This window comes from Notamacropus eugenii, chromosome 2, assembly GCF_028372415.1.
Source record: "Notamacropus eugenii isolate mMacEug1 chromosome 2, mMacEug1.pri_v2, whole genome shotgun sequence".
Lineage (NCBI taxonomy): Eukaryota > Metazoa > Chordata > Mammalia > Diprotodontia > Macropodidae > Notamacropus > Notamacropus eugenii.
Window position 1 is genome coordinate 368,305,937 of NC_092873.1, and position 21,852 is coordinate 368,327,788.

The 21,852-nt window shown below is 38.5% G+C and overlaps 1 protein-coding gene across 13 annotated transcripts in view; it reads left to right on the forward strand.

Annotated features, from left to right (window-relative positions):
• ANKFN1 (ankyrin repeat and fibronectin type III domain containing 1) overlaps positions 1-21,852 on the forward strand; it is a 556,807-nt gene that overhangs the window by 449,221 nt on the left and 85,734 nt on the right. For all 13 annotated transcript variants that reach the window (XM_072646766.1, XM_072646762.1, XM_072646765.1 and 10 more), the window contains 2 exons: positions 13,944-14,041; positions 17,177-17,267. In XM_072646766.1, coding sequence (XP_072502867.1) covers positions 13,944-14,041; positions 17,177-17,267 — 189 coding nt within the window. The remainder of the gene's footprint in view (positions 1-13,943; positions 14,042-17,176; positions 17,268-21,852) is intronic.

Below are 21,852 nucleotides of genomic sequence, written 5' to 3' on the forward strand. Positions count from 1 at the left end.
TTAATTCATAGAGATCCAATATATTTATAAAATGGGGAGACCATAGGACTTGGAGCCAGAGGACCTGGGTTTATGTAGCAGCTTGAGTGACAGTGAGCCACGGTCTCTAGCCCCATTTCTCTCATGTATAAAATGGATATCAGGACACTATTCTTGTCACTTTGCAGAATTGTCAAGGGGGTCAAATGAAATTATATATTTTTTAATTTTATTTATAAAATATTATCATTCTAATTCAGCTTAGAATAATGGTTAGAGAGTCTTGCAGACAGGAAGATCTGGGTTCAAATCCTGCCTCCAACACTTACAGGTTCTTTGGCCCTGGGTAAGTCACCTTAATTCTCAATGTTCCAGGCAACTGCAGAACAGCTACAGTTCTGCATTGGTAGAGGGAGCTTCCTAACTAGAGGTTCTCTATACAAGGGAAGTCACAGGTGACAACATAATGAGGAGGAAGAGGAGGAGTATGAGGAGGAGGAGAATGATGATGATAATGATGAGGATGAGGATGAGGATGATGATGGCAACAATGATGATGGTGATAATTTAGAAAGCCACAGAATCCAGAAAACAGGTATAATCTAGGACACACAAATCAGACTACTATATGGAAACTGACATTTCTTTTCTTACCAGTTTTTCGATGATGCTCACCAAGTCTTCTCTTATCCTATAGTGCATTTCTTGCAACAAGGGTGACCCTTTTTAAAATAACTTATCATCATTTAAACCCATAAAGCTTCTCCTAAAGGAGAATTCCCATCCACGATCCAATGGGAATTACCATCCATGTCATTACTATCAACTCTGAATCCCTAGGTACTACCATCTGACTTGCCCTTCTGCTATAAAAACTCCTAGACCTAGTTGTTGATCCCACAGATGAACCTCATTTCCTCTGATTAGAATGTGAGCTCCCTGAAAAAACTGACTGTCTTACTTTTCTATTTGTATTCCCAAGACTTAGCACATAGTAAGCATTTAATGTACTTTTTCCCTCCATGCCATTTCACCATAAAAAAAGACAAAGAATTTATGTCCGCAGGGAAAATCCAGAATCCATTGCTTGCTAAGGAAATTGTGTCAGGAGTTCCTTGCCTGGTGTTGCCAGGGACTACACAAATTGTAAAGGGGACATAGGGAATGTTTAGTAAGTAATCCTATTAACCTATTAAAAGTAATTCATTTTTTTATTTCATATGTATATGTACATGGTAAACTTGGACTATGCATTATAGGAACTACAGAGCTACCAGAGCTGAGAGAAACCTTCAAGATCATCAAGTCCAATCTGTCTCATTTTATGGAGGGAGAAAATGGAAATGAATGTCTTGATCAATGTCACACAGCAAATTAGTGGCAGTCAGAACGAGAGCCCAAGTCTCCTGTACCCCAGTGTGGTGTTCATTTGGCACTAAGATGGTACCTCATGTCAGCTGGTCCTGTTTTCTCCAGTTGCCATTTATAATTTGGTGGAATTATAATCATTCAGATATTCTTGACCAGAAAAAAATGTGTTTAAATGAAGATCAATTTTCATCTGAATATTATGCCTTTAAATAATCTTGAATAAGTGAAAAATCCATTCTTTAGCTATTTTGTAATTTAAGAATATGACTTTCCCATCTGGTGTTGTTTTCATTGTTGTTGCTTAATCATGTCTGAGTCTTTGTGACCCTATTTTAGGTATTCTTGGCAAAGATACTGGGAGGGTTTGCCATGTCATTCTCCATTTTATAGATGAAGAAACTGAAAGGAACAGGTTTAAGTGACTTGCCCAGGGTCACACAGTATCTGAGGTCAGATTTGAACTCAGGCCTTCCAAACTCCAGGTTCCACACTCTATCCACTGTTTCACCTAGCTGTCTGTATGGTGGTACAGTGCAGGAAAAACTCATCTAAAATAGTGTTCTATGGACCAACCTTCAGGCATCAGGGCTCTATTTTATTTTTGTTTTTTAGCAGGGGAATATAAGGATCAGTCCGTTGATTTGTGATTTACTTTCTGGTGAGGCAAATTCAATTGCTCCATAATCCTCTGTAATTCACATCTTTTTCAAGTTACCTAAGAGCACTGAGAGGTTGTGACTTGCCTGGAGTCACAAAGCCTGAAGGTGGTGGTGGCAAAGTTTGGACTCAGGTCTGCCTGGTTACAAAGCCACCAGTCTATCCACTAAAGTACTGAACTGCCTTCTTATTTCTGTGGTTGAGTCGTTTTAGTCATATCTGACTCTTCATGACCTTATTTGGGGTTTTCTTGGCAAAGATACTGGAGTGTTTCACCATTTCCTTCTCTAGCTCATTTGACAGATGAGGAAACTGAGAGTTAAGTGACTTGCCCAGGATCACACAGCTAGTAAGTATCTGAGGCTAGATTTAAACTCAGGTCCTCCTGACTCCAGGCCCAGCACTCTATCTACTATACCACCTAATTTCCCCTCTCATTTCCTAATAATGTCTATTTAGTAGAGTTAGAAATGGAGACTGGACTTGTGATTTCCTGGGGTAGGGAGTTCCAGGGAGGGATTTCCTCTTCCAATGCATCTTTCCTACAATCTGTAAGTCTAGAGAGTTACCTAGAGCAGAGAAGGGTTAAATAACTTTCTCAAGGTCTCAAAGTCAGTATTTTTCAGAGATGAAGATGGGTCTTTCAATTTCAAGGCCAGGGCTCTATCAAATCCTCAACTTCCTCTATTTAACGGGATCCAGAGAATGGTTTAATATGGTAGAAATATCAGGCCATTAAGAGCATTATACTAAGGTGCTAATTAATATAGTCGATATTTAGTTATCTATTTGTGCATTATCTACTCCATAAAGCATAAACCCTATAGCCATTTGTCTGAGTATGGTCTGGAAGGATCAAGGCCCTGGTCATTCTTTTAGCTGACATCTATTGAGTCTGATGCTCTGTTTGAACGAGAGTAGGTGCTTTTAAAAAATACGTATTGACTTGACCACCTGCTGTGTATTGTAATGAAGAAGCTAGAGTCCCTCTCCTCAAGGAGCTCATCTAGAAGATAAAACATGGACACAGATAACTCTAAAGAGAATTAACTATAAATGAAAGAATGAGAACACACAAAGGAGCTGTGATCTTTTCATCATGACTAGGAACTCTTGGTGTGGAAACTCCCTCCCCCATCACAATTAGTCTACAGCTTGGTAGGTAAGTCATTAGAATGATCATTTTCATCACATCTGGTCCAACTCTCTCATTTTACAAATGAGGAAATTTAAGTCCAGGGAGATAAATGAATAAGCATTTATTGCTTAATAATTGCAGAGTACTGTGGTAAGTATTACAAATACAGAAAGAAAAATGAGAAAATCCCCAATCTCAAGGAACTCCTATTCTTATCAGGATGAGAAACGCTTGGTTTTGGGAAAACACAAATTGGAGGCTTCAGCAGCAAATCATTCGTAAAGGCCTAGTGCTCCTTGGGGCAGAACAGTAAGGCAAATAAATGGTAATGCACCTTCTCTAGTATCACTAATATTGATAAAACCGTATCTGACAAACCAACCTGACAAAGACTTTGGTGGTGAGAATTTCTTTTCTGAATCTTCAGCTTTTGAGGGAGGGCACTTGGATGCAGTCTGTGCTGCTGCACCTATGGAGCTGTTGTCATAGCCCATCTCCATAAGAGTTGATCAATTTGATAATGAATTGATTATTGATTTTTGATTCATTATTGATAGCTGTGGAGTCTGGACTGGAAACAGGTCTAGTGATCTGTGGGATCCTGCTATTCCTAAAGCTTACATATGAATCAGTGGTGATTAGTATTAGTGTTAGCAGGGGTGTCAGGCCCCTTCTCCACAGACCTTACTGTGGGGGCTGGTCCAAAAGTAAGGCCGCAACCTGGTGTGCACGGCTATTTCAGAGATTCTTAGGGACAGGGTCTTGATCTGTCTTCGGAGGTAGTAGTTGAGGTGGTTTAATCCACCTGGTACATGTTGCCTATTATCTCTCCCTCAGGAAACTTTGCTATTTTGGCTAGGCTGGCTTGCCTAGAGGCTTAAAACCTATTCCTCCTACTCATTATCCATAGAGCTGCCTGAAACATAGGAAGATTAAAACACTGTGACCTTGGGCAAATATTTCTTCAAAACGTCCTGATTTGCCCTTAAGTTCTTCAGATACGTAGAAATTCATATGTGTACTAAGTACACACATACATATATATACACATATGAAATAAACTATTGTGTATGGCAGATTATAGATATGATGTATAGTGTACAGATATATATTTTCAGTTTTATAGTAGCCATTTAATGAAGTTTGCTAAATTGAACCGAATTGGAATTGAATTAGATAAGTGAAACTGGCCCTACGTACAGCATTAGGATTCCAACTTCATTTTCAACACTTCTCAATATAGATTGAAATGTGGGGGGCAGGGGGAGTGAGGGGTAAGAAGGAGAGGGAGGAGAAGCCCTTTCAAGTGTCAAAAGAAAAACCAACCCACAAAATATTTTTACCCTTAATTTAAATCATTGTTTTTCTAGGGAAATTTAATTTGAAAAAAAAATCTTTTTCTAATTAAATGGAAGACTGTGCTATGCAAACAATAAAGATTCTTGTTTGAAAGTAATTCATGCCCCTGCTTCTAGGACTACCAAGGGAATTGGGGGAAAAAAAAAACATTTGAGCGGCCCAGAACTTGTGTTTTGTCAGAGCCAAAGAGAATTCACAGCCCTAAAGTTTTCACGTCAGTTCTCAATTTAAAAGCCACAAGTGTTGAGTGGGTTCAGACCTCAGCAAGACACATCTTCTCATCTCTAGAAATGACTATATTTGATCTCTCTCTGGGTTTTTTATACATGTTCTTCTTCCCCACTCTCTCTCTCTTTCTTGCTATGGTTGGCTTAAAAGGTTAGAGAAAGCACCATTAGACTGATTGGGAAAGAGTTCCTAATGCTCTGGTATAGTACTAGGCAGTCTAGCCAAATTCCGTTCATTAGTGAAGGCGCCAGGGTGAGTGTGGCCAGTAAGAATGCTGGGTTTGGTTCTACAGAAGTGCTAATATCGAATAAGCCCTTTCCTTTTTCTTGGGAGGCTGTGTGGACAAGGGAAAAATAGATGGGGCTGAGAATCCAGAGTTTGGATCAGATTCCCAACCCAGTCACCGACTCACTGGATGGCTCTGGCAACTTCCAGCCCTTTAAGATTTGCAGCTATCCTGTTTCTGTATCTCTGTTGCTATCTTAATGTTCACTCTGTGTGTGTCAGCAAGTATACTATCCATAGACTCATGGAATCTGAGTCAGGAGCGACTTCAAAAGTCAAATCTAGTCTAACCCGTACACTAAAGGAGTATCTGATGAATAGAGCTACAGGTATGGCATACCCAACAAGTAGCCATCCATTCTGTGCTTGAAGACCTCCAAGGAAGAGGAAGCCACTACCCTCTAGAGACATCCCCATTCCTAGAAGCTAAACTTCGAAGACTTATTTTTCTAACTAGGTGAAAACCGATACATCCCACCCGGCAATGCCAACAAAAGAAGCTCTCTTTGAGAAGGCAGAACTTTTAGAAATTTAAGGAATAGTCGTGTTCTTAACAATAAATAAAACCCCAACAGAAATGAGAGAATCATAGATCACATATAATGTTACTGTAATGACTATCACCAAATTTTGCCCTTCAGTTATACAGTCAGCAAACTTCAGCAATCAGAAATCTGATCCTGCAATTTAGGTGTGTAGCCACCAGGTGGCAGTGGTCCCTTAGCCACATGGACAGAATAGGTCCCATATGGGCTTTGCCTGAGATTTTTCTGCTCAGGCTCTTAAGACGTATACACTCATGAACTGTCCACTTTTACTTGTTTAAAAGATCACTCTTTACTAATAGAATTTAACTTAAGTGACATTAATTATCCACTATTTTTTGTGACATTTTCCATTGCAAAAGTTTACAAGGTTATCTTTTTGCAGACTATTTCCTCATGGGTACCATTCCTACAGTTTGGATGCTCTATGGTGCCTGGCTACAGCTTAATGATCTGTCAGTTGTTTAGGTATGAAACTAGACCTGAGAGTTTCTTGAAATCCAGAACTTCCAGATAAGGGAATTCTCCATATCAGTACAGGTTAGCACTTTCTCAGTTGATCAAATGAGATAGTTATGTATGAAACACTAAGCCCTGTGCCTGGCGCATAGTGGGGTTTTTTTGTTGTTCTTCAGTCATTTTCAGTTATGTCCTACTCTCCCATTCTGGGGTTTCCTTGGCAAAGATGCTGGAGTTGTTTTGTCATTTCCTTTTCTAGCTCATTTTACCGATGAGGAAACTGAGGCAAACAGGGTTAAGTGATTTGCCCAGTCACACAACTAGAGTTCAGATTTGAACTCAAGAAGTTGAGTCTTTCTGACTGCAGGCCCAGCACTCTAGCCACTTCACCATCTAGCTGCCTTGCTACCACATAGTAGGTAGTTAATAAATGTTTTCTTTCCCTTCTCTCCAACTTACAGTCTTTCAGAAGTGCCCAGAGCCATGAAAGTGGAAGGATTTATTCAGGGTCCCACTGCCAGTATGTCAGAGGCAGGATTTAAACCCATGTCTTCCTAACTCCAAAGCCAACTCCTTCCATTCCATTGGTTTAGACACCCAAAAAGCCCAATTTCCCAAGGTGTATGTAACTGGGAGCATGAATTTAGCAAATGATTCCACTCAATTATGCTTGTCTAGAAGAGCAAATGGTTCGTTAAAACAACAAAGCATGATATCTGATTTATCTCTAATTGCTAATTATAAGCACAGTGTCGTATAGTTCAGAATCAGATTTATAGAAATGCTGCATTCCTGTCAACACTTCAGGAACCCATGATGTCATTAGACCCATCCCAACCATAGTCCCTGCTGGCCTTCATTGACAGTGTCCCAAGTATGCTCCAATCAAAAAGTAAGTCACCTAATGGCCAGTCTTTGGTCTTCAGTTTTCTTAGACATAAGCATGTCTGAGTTTGGCTGGGCTAGTCTGAAAATAATAACCATACAGTCTAGCCCCAGACCTGTACTTGAAACTTGGTTAGGACCTTCTAAAACATGTGGTCCCCTGGCAGAGCCTTCCAAAATTCAGGCTACAGAATGAGAAAGCATCTGAGGAGGGCTTCAGTGGGGGAATGAAATATAAATTCCCATATATTCCTGCCTTTCTAGAAGTGATCCCCTCCTCCTGAAATTTCTCATGCCACTTTGTTTGATCTCCTTTGTTCACTTTGCTATATTCTGATTTGTTTTAGTGATATAATAATAATAAATGGAAAACATTTATTTAGTGTGTTAAGGTTAGATGCCATGGCATCTAGATAGTGCAGTGGGTAGTGCATCAGGCTTGGAGTCAGGAAGACTCGTCTTCCTGAGATCAAATCTGGCCTAAAACATTTACTATCTAGGCGACCCTGGGCAAGTCACTTAACCATGTTTGCCTCAGTTTCCTAATCTGTAAAATGAGCTATAGAAGGAAATGGAAAACCACTCCAGTATTTTTGCCAAAAAAAAAAAGAAAAGAAAACTCAAATGCAGTCAATGAAGAGTCAGACAGGTCTGAAACAAACCAATAACAACAAGGTTAGTCAAGTGCTTTCGTAAGCAATCTCATTTCATACACACAACACTGGGGTTCATACAATTATTGTCCTGACTTTACACAGAAGGAAACTGAGGCTGATAGAAATTAAGTGATACGCCCAGGGTCACACAAGACAGCAGATGTTTGGAGTAGGATTTGGACTTAGTTCTTTGTAACTCAAAGGTTAACATTCTATCCACCATACAACCCAGCTGCCTTTGTGTAAATCAATACCGCCAACATCACTAGAAGCTTCTCTGCATCTACAGAGCTGAAAAACTTAGAACAGTGAGCTTTGCACACAGCAGACATTGAATGTGTGTTCAAATAACTGTTTATACATAACTTCAACTCTGGGTCTAACTCAGGCTTAAGCATTTCCGGGTTTTAGACTAGCTTAGTATTTAAAAGCTTTTATATGAAACTCTCTCCTATCTTTTGATTCTAAAGTAGCTGAAATCCCTGAAAACAGGTCTCATCCTCAAAATGAGATTGCTTTGAAAAGAAAAAAGTGTATAAGTATATCTAATCAATCAACAAGAATTTATTAAATATTATGTGCCAGGCACTGGCCTAAGTAAGCATTGGGGATATGAAGGAAGAAAAAGAGGCAACCCAGTTAGTAGATAGTGAGCCTCAAAGTAAGGAAGGCCAAAATTCCAGGGATGCCTCTGGCATATATTGGCTTTACCTTCCCAGGGACCCAGGCAAGTGTCTAGAGTTCTAGACTACAGAACAGCAGCTGATCTGTATTGGGAAAGAGAGAGTTCCTCACTGTTTGCTCTCTCCACTTAGACGAAGCTAGGTGATGGCCCTGTAGAGAGATCCTAAGAAAGATCTAAGCTCATGTACAGCCTGTAGGACTCTGGTTAAGAACATAACCTCTTTCTACCTCAGTGCCTCCTTCTGTAAAAAGAAAAATATAATCATAACATCTGTCTCTCAGAGTTATTGTGAGGATCCAAAGAGATCATATTGCTAAAGAGTTTAATAAATGCTTGTTTCCTTCCTTCTTACACTGACAAAATAACAGATAAAAAGTTAAAAAATAAAAAGACCATATGAGATTCAAATGATCTGTGATTTCCTTAGTGTAGGGAATTCTCTATAGAGACTATGTCCATCAACACAGATCACAAACCCCTGACCTCCACACTTTGTAGACAAGTCCTAAGGAGTTATCAGAAGCACACAAACATTAAGTAAGTGACTTACTCAGGGTCACAAGACTAGAGTCAGAAACGACATATGAACTCAATTCTTACTCCAAGCCTATATACACATACACACATTTATATATGTATGTATACAAATATGTGTGTATATATATACATATATTATATATAACATATTCCTATGTATATATACACGCATATGTTTTAATGTAATATACTGTGGTGTACTGTATACATATGTATATGTATACACACACATTATGAAGTCTTCAGTGCATTTCTTTCAAGTCAGATCTGAGAAAAAACTGCTTCAATCTCAGGGTTTATATAATCAGATTTGGGAGGAGAAAAACCTGCAGGCTGTATTTGAGCAAATATGGTCCCGGCTTACACTTTATCAGAAGGAAGGTGCCAAATTGCTTTCTTTGCTCTCCTGCTTAGCTCCACAAACATTTCTTTTTCACTCTGTCACTCCTGCCTCTTCTTTACATAAGGAAGAAATTGCTTTCTGCTCCATGTCTCTTCAAAGTAAGAGAGAAGGGAGATTGCCCAAGTATGTACAGAGAGGCAGGAGGCAGTGTGACTTCCCCATGATAATCCTTTCCAATCAGAAGGCTTTTTTTTCTCTTTGTGGATCTTCTTCCCCATCCCTCCCACCCTTTGAAGTCCAAAATGGGAATGAAAACTAATTTGAATCAAATGCTTAAGATTATCCAATAACACTTCTTCAGGCTCCCAGCTCCCTACAAACCTGCTTCTAGTTTTTGAACAGTACTGGTACTGGGAGGCTCTGTTTTCTTCTGAGTGTTGGCTTATTTTTAATTTTTAAAAAATGTTATTGATATTTTTTCATTTTACATCACCTTCATTTATGAATAGATCCTTCTTCCCCTGCTGTATTCAGTGAGCTGTCCCTTGTCACAAAGAATAATAAACAGTATGGCTGGAGAATTCATTGTGTGGGAAAATGAGAGAGCCAGGTAAAACCTGTCAGAGCAATGAGTTTATAGCAGACTGGCTCTCTGGGTGGCATATCTCAACATGCATTGTGTCTCTGTCCTTGGAATAGTCTTATGCATTGGACATCTGGAGATCTTGCACTATGTTCCAGGCAAGTCAAACTACCTCTACCAACTCCCCTCATGCTCCAATGGAAATAGACCAGGACTTTAAATCCAGAAGCCTTGGGAATAGCAGTGTCTCCCTCCCCCACCCCACCAGGTCACTGGTCCTGCTCTCACCCTGGATCCTACAGCTGTCACTTAGGAGGGCAATGTCTGTGGAAAAGAGACCCACCTTCCCACCACCACCAACTCAAGAAGAGTTTATTATGCTCATACTATGTTCTGGGCACTATAGGGAATACTTGGTGTACAAAGAAAGGCAAAAAACAGTCCCTATCTTCAAAGAGCTCATGCTCTAAGGGGGAAGAAAACGTGCAAATAACTGTACATTAGAGATATATACAGGGTAAACTCAGGGTAATTTCAGAAGGAAGTCACTATTAGCAGAGGGGGATCAGGAGAGGCCTTTCGTAGAAGGTAGGATTTGAGATGAGTCCCCAAAAAAGCCAAGGAGTGAAGACAAAAGGGGAGAGCATTCCAGGCATGGAGGACAGCCTGTGAAAAATCATAGTCAGAAGATAGATTGGCCTGCTCCAAGAACAGCATGGCCAGAGTCTGTTGTTAACTTCTACCTACTGATAGGGAAACCCAAGAGCCATGAGAATAGCATTATCTTCCAGACCGCCACCCCTGCTTGCCTGTAGCCTAGTGCTGGGAGCCATCCTCCATCTCTGTTGGAGAAGGGACTGGTCAACCCCATCACCTTCTACCTCCTGGGCCTCACAGAAACAACAAAGTACCCTACGCCAATGATAGATGTGGGCTAGGCAAGTTAAAGCACTGTAACCACCACTTCCCTTGTAAGTGGGCCCAAGAGTTCTAGGAGCCTCCCATCTCCCATCCCCAGATCACCTCTGACAGTCATGCCTTCTCAACAATCACACCTATGCAAGACATGGAAAAGAAAGTTCTAGTCACTGTCAAACGGTTCAACATAATACACAAATGGGATTTATCTATGGAAATGACAAGATGGTGACTTACCATTTACTTTGTGGCTGTATCCCAAGGACCACAGGGGCCTCTCCGTTTGACCTGCTGTTAATATCTTCTATATAGGTCATGTCCTTCTATTAGAATGTGAGCTCCCAGAGGGCAAAAACTGTTTTACTTTCCTGTTTCTATTCCCAGTGTATATCAAGCAAGAACTTGGGAGACGATTTTTTCCATTAACTCATTTCAACAGAAAAAAAGGCAGTTGTGAATAAATGAATTGTCCTGTATATACTATTTTCCATACCCATCCCATATTCTCTCTTTCCCTCTCCCTGCTCCTGAAAAGAATAGAGGGAGATATATCTTCTCATCTCTGCTTTAAAGCATAGTTTAGTTATTATTATGGCACAATATTTACTTTTATTTTTTTCAGGGGGAGGGAAGGAGTGTTCCTTTCCATTGACATGTTGCATTATGTATATGTATTGTTCCCTGGTTCTGCTTATTTCATACTATATCGGTTCATATAATCTTCCCATGATCCTCATGACAAACAAATTTCAATGAAATATGATTTTGAAAATATGTGTCTATTGGCAATTTTTAAAAGTATTGTCAAATGATACATCATTTTTACACAACAAATGCTTTCCAACAAATCCATTCAGACAGTGTATTCCCCCTCAAAAAAAAAGACAGCTTAGTAAATGACTATTAACAGAAAAGATGGTGTGCTATTACCAATTAATCATTGTAGTTGACAAGAATTTTGCTTCTCCACCTTGCCTTTAATTATATTGTTTTAGTTATGTATTTAAAAGATATTTTAGAGTAATTTTTGAAGAAACAAATATCTATGATAAAATTTGTTACCTTTCTCACTAATATTTATCTTCTTGCTAAATAACTTTCCCTAATTTTTAGCATGAAGTTTAAAAAAAACCAACACTACTTCTTCTTAAGAGTAACACAGTGTCAGAGCACCTGGGGGCTCGTAGCTATCAACAGACAGATACGAATATTTAAGTTTAGGAATTGTTCGTGTAGTTCTTCATTCATAGACTACTTCTGAAATGATTCCCTGGTGATTTATGCCCTTTTCTTTTCAAATTTCTCTTTCTTCTCTTCCTTGTGGTAGAAGAAAGAAAAAAAGAGAAGATAAAAAGTATCTCTGTGATTAAGAAACAAAAATCATCACCACTAGGTTCTCCCCAACTGCAGAAGTTCGTTTTTTTGTTTTGTTTTGTTTTGTTTTTCAAATTGATCACTGGATTTTTCACTTAATTTTAGAAAACCCTCACCTTGCTCCTTTATTTCTTCTACCAGAACTGACACAACTTAATCTGCAAATAACATTTTTTTCGGTCTCTGCCCACTGCTATTAGCAACGTCATCAACTCACAAAGCACTCCAAATAAATACTTCCCAGGTAATTTTTCTTAAAGGGCTATTATCCTTTATGCAGAAGAGGAAGAAAATTTAATCAAAGCTTCATGGGACAGTGGATAACTTGTAGAACTTAGAGGCAAGTCAGACCTGTGTTCAAATTCTGCTGTTTAAATTCTCCTTCCAATACTTACTAGTTATGTGATCCTGGGTAAGACTTTTAACTTCTCTGAATGCTAATTTTGTTCTTCTGTAAAATAAGGATGACAGTGACTTGAGTATCCACTTCATAGGGTTATTGGGAGGTTCAACAGAGACAAAGGACATAAAGTACTTGCAAATTCAGGGACACTTTACAAATGTATCTTCTTGTAGTTGCTTTTCTTATTATAATGTAGTAGAATGGAGAGAATGCTGAGCTCTACGAATTTGGAAGACCTGGATTCAGATGCTGCCTGTAATAAAGCTGCGTGACTCTGGACAAGTCTGTGTGCCTAGAGCAAATCTCTAAGACTTGTCTGTAGACAAGACTCTCATCCAGAGTCATAGATGGGTTTTGCAGTCTTTTCTTGGAGAAGGACAATATTATGACTTTCTCAAGCGGATTAGCACAAATCCTTCATGCATTACAATTAGTCACCATGAACATCCTAATTCAGATTCTAAAAGACAGGCTTGTCAGTGACAACTCTAGGTTAACTTAGGAGACAAAATCCTCCTTTGACTGCTTGATCTTCCTGAACTCAGCACTTAATTGGAAGCTGCTTTTCACTATATCATATCTAAATTGTAGCTTAATAAAGCTAACCAGGATGACAGTGATGATGCATAGTGTATACCCTCTAACCACTGGGCCACATTGATACATGTGGATACACATGTATGTGCAGATATGTGTATGTGCATATGTGCACGTATACCTATAGTTGTTGGTATTTAATATGTCCTATGTTTCTTACCTATGTTGCATATGTTCCTTTGAGCTACTGCAATTCTCAAAGGAAATGTGAAATGCTCAAATTTAGAGACATCTCTACTTCAAATATTTATGTGGATTATTTGTGCCTGACCTGTGGTAGAGTCTTCTCAACTCATATTGGTCTGATCAGCCACAGACCAATGCACTGTACCTTGACCTCAATAAAATGATGCCATTTTGGTCCTCTTTGAAAACAAAGGACAACAACCAACATAAGTTCCATATAGCAAATGTTTCACAAACAGTACGCCTACAAGATAGACTATATCTCACAAAATAAGTTTCCTGTCTCACATCTGGCACACATTCACCTGAGTATCTCACACGCTCTCTAGATGACCTAATAGATTATTAAGTACTGGACTTGAAGACCAGGGAGACCTACCTTCAGATTTAACCTCTGTCTGCCTCAGTTTTCTTAAGTGTAAAAGGAGGAATAATTGCACCTACCTCCTAGGATTGTTTGGGAGATCAAATGAGATGATTTACGTAAAATGATTAACATTAAAATGCTACCTCTTACATGAACCTTGCCTAGACAAATCTGTTACAGTTTCTTTTAAAGATTAACTTCTTTCTAGTTTCTCAGAAAACACTGAGATGCCATTTCCCAAGGCAGGGAATAAAACGAACCCATGCAATAAAAAGGAAGAAAGTTTGCTCTTTCTTAAGAGGGATAAAGTTTGGCAGTTTCAGTAACTCTCACTGAAATTTGACAAAGTTAGAGTTATGTCTTTTTTTTCTCTCTCTCTCTTTTCCAGTGGAGTGGAGCATTTCTAAAGACTTTTCTCCTTTGGCTGGGGAAATAATCATGGATAATCTTCAGTCTTTGAGATGCACAATCACCGGGCTCTCCACGGTAAATGACAAATCATCCAGTTGGATTTTCCCACTCTCGCACTGCCCGCATTTGCATTGGGGATTTGGGTAGTAACCGCCAACACTCTCCCCCACCCTCTCCTCTATTCTTCTGGCAGCATCTACTGCTCATTAAGCATGATATGTCTGGTATCCATAATCTAAAATTCACAAAGGAATAAGCAGACAGCATGAACCATTTTGTAAGTTGTCATGTTCTAGGGAGATCAGAAAAGACTGGCCTCAGGCAGGCAGTGAAAGCTGCTGCTTTCTGGATTCTGGTCTAATCTTTATGGGGATCAAAGGCTCCTGATAGAGCCAATTCTGACTCCCTGTCTGCTGGTTAACATAACAAACTCAGCCCTGCTCAGTTGGGATCAGTCATCAATTTCTGTCACACAATTTCCCGAGAGAAATCTTTTCCTCTTGATAAAAATATCTGTCTCAATCTACTTTCAAGAATAAGAAACTGTATATCACAGAAGATGTATGACTTAGTAACATGAACCAAAGCCTCCATGAGCCCAAAGCAAGACCAAATAGTACCATTCTGCTGGACCAGTCAGGTCCTCTTTACAAAACTACAAACCAGCCCAAAAGTTTTTCCTTAAAATGCCAGATCAAACGAGAACCAAACATATTTTCTCAGATGAGTGAACTGAAGCAAAACTGAAACATCAAAATACATTCCCCTTAAACTGCTGTTGCATTTTGGTTTGAATCCCAAATACACATATGTATTTGCATATGGTCACATAAATGTGTACACACACACTCGCACAATCCAAAAGTCTTACTGAAACTGCACTAAAACTTCTGGGACACCCTGCGTATGTGTGTAGTGCACAAAATGTGGGCATGTATGTGTGTATAAAAATATGTGTGTCTATATATAATTTTTTACTAATTTCTTAATAGAATGTTAGACCTGGAGTATGTAGGAAGACCTGAGTTCAAATCTAGCCTCTGACACAAACTGTGCAACCCTGAACAAATAATTTAACCTCTATTTGCATAGGTTTCCTCAACTAAAATACAGATAATAATGGCACCTATCTCCCATGATTGTTGTGAGGGCCAAATAAGATAATATTTGTAAATATTTATGTTTAACAATATTTATGTTAAATATCATGTTTAACATAGTGCCTAGCACATAGTAGGTGCTTAATATTCTCTTCATTCCCATATAACCCGTTGTAGTTGGGAACTAGGATATTCTACTGATTACATAATCTAGTTAACAGAGATCCTAATATAACTGACCTCTGATTTCATTGATTTAGAGAAGTCCTTAGCAATTCAATTCCCTCAATCAAAGCAGGTTCATACTCTTTGTGACCTAACAGTGGACTATCCCACTAAGATATTAGTCACTTGCCCAGGGATACACAGTTAGTATGTGTCGCTGACCAGATTTAGAGCTACATCTTTCTGAGTTCAAGGCCATCTTTCTACCTTATATATATCAATAAGCATTTCTTAAGTACTATGAGGTTAAAGACATATTATTTATTCAAAAATCTACTTCTAGATAAATGTATCAAAAACTTTGTGATTTATAACCCACATGTTTCTGACTTTATGATCAGTTTAGAACTATAATTTTCATTCTATCTACAATCTTTGTGGTTGGGTAATAAGGTATTCTACTTAACTGCATATTCTAGCTAACAGCATCACCATATATACTAGATACAGATTATTATTTTTGAAAAGAATTAAAATACAATAAAATACACTCAAAAGCCTGAGGTTTCTCATCATGAGTGTCGAGTCACATCATACTGTAGCTGTGATGATGTAGTATTCATCTGGCACACACACACACACACACACACACACACACACGCATTTCTTGATGTAGATCTTGCCTTCACTGACCTACAGCTTAGCTTTTCTTTGACTTTATAGATAAGTTTAGAGAGTTGTTCAGAGGAAAAAAATTCACTCTTCAGTGGTTAATATGGTGATGACCTTCATCAGAAATTGTGAGTCTGGTCCTTGAACAACAAGCGAATAGACATTATCAAGTACATTCTTGAAAACCTTTCCATCTTAATAGACCCTTTCCCTTGTAACAGGTTCAAGAACCTAGAGTCACTAATATTCCACAATGAGACTCTACTATAAGACTTAAGTGGATATATTTCTATCCACTTATGTAGATAGACATTCATACATTGAGGTACATGTGTAAATGTGAGTAGTGGGTGAAGCTAGTCAATTACTAGAGATCACTCTAAGGCACAGTCCTTAGGACCAGGACAAAAACCTTTTATTTAGTTTTACTTCCTTAGAGTTATTTTTTAAAGTCAAATCAATAAACATTTATTAAGTGTTTACCAAGCACCACAGCCTGTGCTGAGCACTAGGAATATAAACACAAGCTAAAAGAAAGATAGTCCCTGACTTAAAGGAGCTAATATTCTAATGAGGAAAGACAAAACATAAAAGGAAAATGAAAAAAAAAAAAAGAGTAAAGGATGGGAGAGAAGAGATATCTGGCACATGCACATTTTAGAGAAAACCCAGGAACTGGGAGTATATACTAGAGAGGAATGAAAACAAAACCTACCTAGGCATCCTCCTTGAAATGGAGATTCTGGGAGGAATCAGATGGTAAATCTAAGCTATCCTTGGCCACCATAAGGTGATTATATTTGCAAAAGACCACAGAATTGTAGATTTCAATCATGGTCAGTTATTGGGTATCTACTTACAGATTGCCCAATGTGTAGATAGATTCAAGCAGACCAACACTTGAGTAGGCCGACTTATCTATATGCTCCATACATTTGATTCACACCAGGGTCAACCATTCTACCCCTGGGCCTTAAGATAAGATCAGCTGAGGACAGATCTCAACCCTATAGCTTGTGTTTTTTAAAAAGCTAATAAAGTGAACTCTTGGAGGAATGGAGAGGGTGTGAATTTCCATTGATTAAAAGAAAAACTGAATATTGAAAAAAACTGCACACTTTCCACCAAGATTTTCCCTAATATTTAAACTCAATTCTTTGGTACATTTCCATTCAGATCCATAAGTATGGAAATGCATACTCTGTTACCATCACATCATTTTGTGAAATAAAATGCCTGATGAATTTTTCTCTTTATTTCAATCCTTCTGCAGGGTCAACACTATTTTGTCCAAGTCTCGGCTTACAATATGAAAGGATGGGGACCCGCTCAGACCACAACTCCTCTTTGTGCCGCTCCTTCTAGTAGGTGATGGTTTTGAAATCATGCCAACTTTATTAGCAGGCCTCTTGTTCCATCAGCATGGCTTTTATTGTCAATCTGTCCCTATCATCCCTCTCATGAACAATCCCTATTTCCTAAGAGGAACATGACTGTCTTGGAGCTGGCATAGAGGGTAGCGTGAAGGTCATGATTTGTATGTCTATGAATCCCCCTCTACTAAGACTATCTGGTATAAACTGTAGGTCAATATTGGGGCTTCACACTGATCTCAAGAATCAGATCTATTTATTAAGGGAATGGAAAAATAAAATCTTCTGCTTTATCAGACAATGTCTCCAGGAACTTTCTATCAATAGGATGTCTTTTTATCTCTGGCACAATAATAAGTGACATTTGTAATTAGAAAGCTCAGACTCCTGAATACATTTCACTCTTTTAAAAAAATATTCTAGTGTATCCAGTATATATGGTAACTCTGTTAACAAGGATATATAAGAAAAGAATAGAGTGCCCTATTCCCTGATGATATCAGATCATACATATTACTATATAATGAAAACTATTGTTCTGAATTGATCAGAAAGGCAGAAATAGTGTGGGTTGCAAATGATGGTTGTTGCCTATTTGTTTAGAATTAGATTTTTAAATAAAGAACCTGTCTTCAACATAATAAGACAATAGGGTATGACTTGAAATCATTGGATCTCATTTTAAATATTGGCTCTGCCATTAAATATCTGTGTGACCTTAGGCAATTATTACATCTCTCTGGGTCTTCTTTTCTCATGTGTCAAATGAGGGAATTGGATTAGATGTTCTTCAAGTCCCTCGCCAGATTTAGGCCTATGATCCTAAGATTTAAAGCTGGAAGGCACTTCCATCCCTCCTCTCATTTTACAAACAAGAAAAACAGACCACAAATGGGACATAATTTGCCTGGGGAATCCCTGAGGGAGTAAGACATATAACTGGGATTCAAATCCAAGTCCTCTGATCCCAATTTCAACTTTTTGAAAGTGCACAATTTCATCTATATAGGCATTCCTTCCATTAATGCTGACCAAAACTCCATTCCTTAGGAACTGGGGAGATGGTATGGTGCAAGGGAAGGAAGGGTGAACTTGGAGTCACAGTACTGAGTTTGCCACTCACCACCACAGTGATCTTGGGCAAGTTGCTTTGATTCCCTGGGCCTCAGTTTCTCCACCTGCAAAATGAGGGTTGAAATAGCTTTGAAGTCCCTTCTACCTCTGTATCTGTGATCCTTTGATTATAATGCTCACAAGTTACTGTGGTAAATATATATAGATGATATAGATACAAATATAGATATGGATATGGACGTAGACATAGACATAGATATAGATGGGGTGCAAACATAGGCAAAGATATGGATATGGATATAGACATAGATATAGATGCAGACATAGATATGGATACAGTTATAGATAAGGGTATAGATATAGACATAGGCATACATATCAACTTGACAACTCTGGACATAGGTTAATAGGATCATAGAATTAGAGATGGAAAGGGCCTTAAAGGTTATGAAGTCCAGTCCTCTCATTTTACAGACAAAGAAACTGAGGCTCAAAGAGGTTAGATGACTTGTTCAGATACAATGAGCAAGTATGAACCCAGGTCTTCCTGCCTCTACATTCAGGATTCTATCTACTATGCAACACCGTCTATCAAAAGAGGCAACTTGTAGCTACCCAGAAATTTCAATGAACCAGACATCTGGGCCCATACTCAAAACTTTTTTAGTTTAGCAAGGTCTGCCAGAGTTGACAGTCCACCGGTGCTACATGGAAACAATGGCAAAAGACCTGGGTGAAGAATGTCACCCTTTTTCATTTCAACATCCTGTAGATCAAAATTTTCTCTTTGAAAAAAATAGATTATAGATGGATAGATAGATAGATGATAGACAGATAGACAGACAGGTAGATAGATATGGGGTTGTTGTCATTTAACACTTCTGAATAAATAACTAATTCTGTGTCAGTTAGGGCTGTGTATCTACACTGCCAAAATATTTGGGTAAAACACTGAAAACTCAGTCACCTGGATTTTGGCATCCAGTAGCACCACCAATGGAGTAAAGCCTGATTTCATTCAACAAGCATTTAATAAGCATCTCCTATGGGCAAGGCTTTGTTACTTGCTGTTGTCAGGGATCCAAAGAAGTGTAAAAAGAGTTTGTATTTCAAAAATATCACATTTTTTCCTTTACTCCTTAAAAATCCTATTAAGCCAGGACTTGGTTAGTGTAGGGAAGACATTACTCTTTCTAGCCCCCAAGGCACCATTAGCTGGCCTGTTCTTACTGCCAGGCACAAAAGAATGCCCTAAGGCCCAGAGGAGTAAGTTCTCCTCCTGAACTGCCTGACTCACCCCCATGGGGGAAATCTGGCTGATAATGTTAAACAACAGTATTTATTTATTTATGTTGGAAACGAGTGGCATGGTTAAGGAGAAAAAAAAAATTCTTGCTCACATTCATTTAAATGAAGCATCTGTGAATTCATTTTTTAAAAATATGTTGATAACTGTATTTCAATATATTTGGTTTCTAATATAGTCCTATGTATTTCATTTTGTACTTTTAAAAATGTTTTTTTTTCTGAAAAGGATTCACCAGACTGTGACAAAGGGGTCTGTGACAAAATAAAAAGGTTAAGGACCCCTGTTTTAAACATTATAATAATAATGATAATAAAGAAGAAAATTGTTGTAGGCAATTGTAAATTAATAACAATAATATTTATATAGCACTTTCTATGTGGCAGGTTTATTATCTCATTTCTGTCTTTACAACAACCTTAGGAGGGAAGTACTCTTATTATCCCCATTTTACAACTGAGAAAACTGAGGCAAGCAGAAGTTAAGTGACTTGACCAGGGTCACATAGCTAATAAGTGTCTGAGATTTAAACTCAAATCTTCTACCAGGACCAGTGCTGTATCTACAAACCTGTGCAGATGAGATCAATCAATACAGTAATTTGCGAAGAAGCTACAATTACGTGAAATGGGAATGCTCAGTGTGGAAATACCTTCTGCTGAAGTAGAATACCACCAGGCAATGGCTTAGCCAGTAAGTTCTAGGGAGTTGCCTGTGATGCATAAAGGTAAAAGGACTCGCCCAAGGTCACACAGCTAGTTAAGTGTCAGAGGCAGGATTTGAACCCATGTTCCCATGCTTAATCACTTTAAAACCTTACCACCTAAAATCAACAAGTACTGATGAAGCAGCTTCCTGTGTGCCGAGCACTATGCTACATACTAGACCCATCTAAAGCCAAAAAAAAAGATACCTTTGAGAGAGGGTATTTAAACAAATGTCCTGAAAGGGCAGAACCTCAAAATCAAAGCTAGTTAACTCTGTCAACTGGGAGTGGATCAGGGTAGAACGCATGTCACATACATACATATGTCAGATATCCTGAGGAATGAGGAATCTATCAGATTTTCTATCAGAAAACGTTTATTAACACAGGTATCGAGGCAGCTAGGTACCTCAGGGGATAGATTATTGGGCCTGAAGTCAAGAGGACCTCAGTTCAAATCCAGTCTCAGATACTTATTAGCTATGTTACCCTAGGGGAGTCATTTAACTTCAGTTTCCTGCATTATATGATGGGATCGGTGATGATGATGATGATGATGATGATGATGATGATGATGATAGAACATAGTTTGTAAAGTTTCATTTATTTATTTGTTTGTTTATTTAATTATTTATTTTGGTGGGAAATCAATGTTAAATAAGGGTAAGTATCTGAGGCCAGATTTGAATACATGTCCTCCTGACTCCAAAGCTGGAGTGCTATCCACCGTGCCACCTATCTGCCCTGTAGAGTTGCTCTGAGGATCAAATGAGATAATATTTGTAAGGCATTTAGCACAATATCTGGCACATAGTAGGTGCTATAAAAATGCTTACGTCCTTCCTTCTTACTACACTGGGGGTTGGGGATACAAAGAGTAAAAGAAATAGTTCTTGCCCTCAGGGAGCTTATATTCCCTGAGGAGAAAGATCTCCAAAGCTGATATTTCTGAATATTTGCCATATCAATAGGAAAAATCTGTTCCATTAATAGAGAATCACAATGAAATTGGCAAACAGGGCCCATGCCATTATGATAAATTGAGACCATACTGATTTTGGCTTTAAAAATGGAAAGTAAAAATTATTTACTCACATGGTTTTCCTCTTTTATATTTCAGATTTTTACCATAAAAAAAGAGCTTAGGCAGGGAATAAATGAAGAGTAAGATTTGGGGATAGTTCTCTGACAGCAGTAAACTCTGATTGCTTCAAAAGCATGATTTCCCAGGTCATTATGATTATTAGCAAGAACAGAATCTCCATAGGCTTTCTAGAAGACACAATTTTAAAGTGGGGAGGAATCCTGGACTAAAATTCCAGTACTACCTCTTCCAAACACAAGCTTTGATTGTGGGCAAATCACTGCATGTTGCTCAACCTCCACTTTCTCCTCCATAAGATGGGTCTGGACTAGACGGCATCCCTAAGATCACTTACATCTCTAACATTTGTAGGTTTGGCTTCAGAGGATCTGGGTTTAAAACCTGA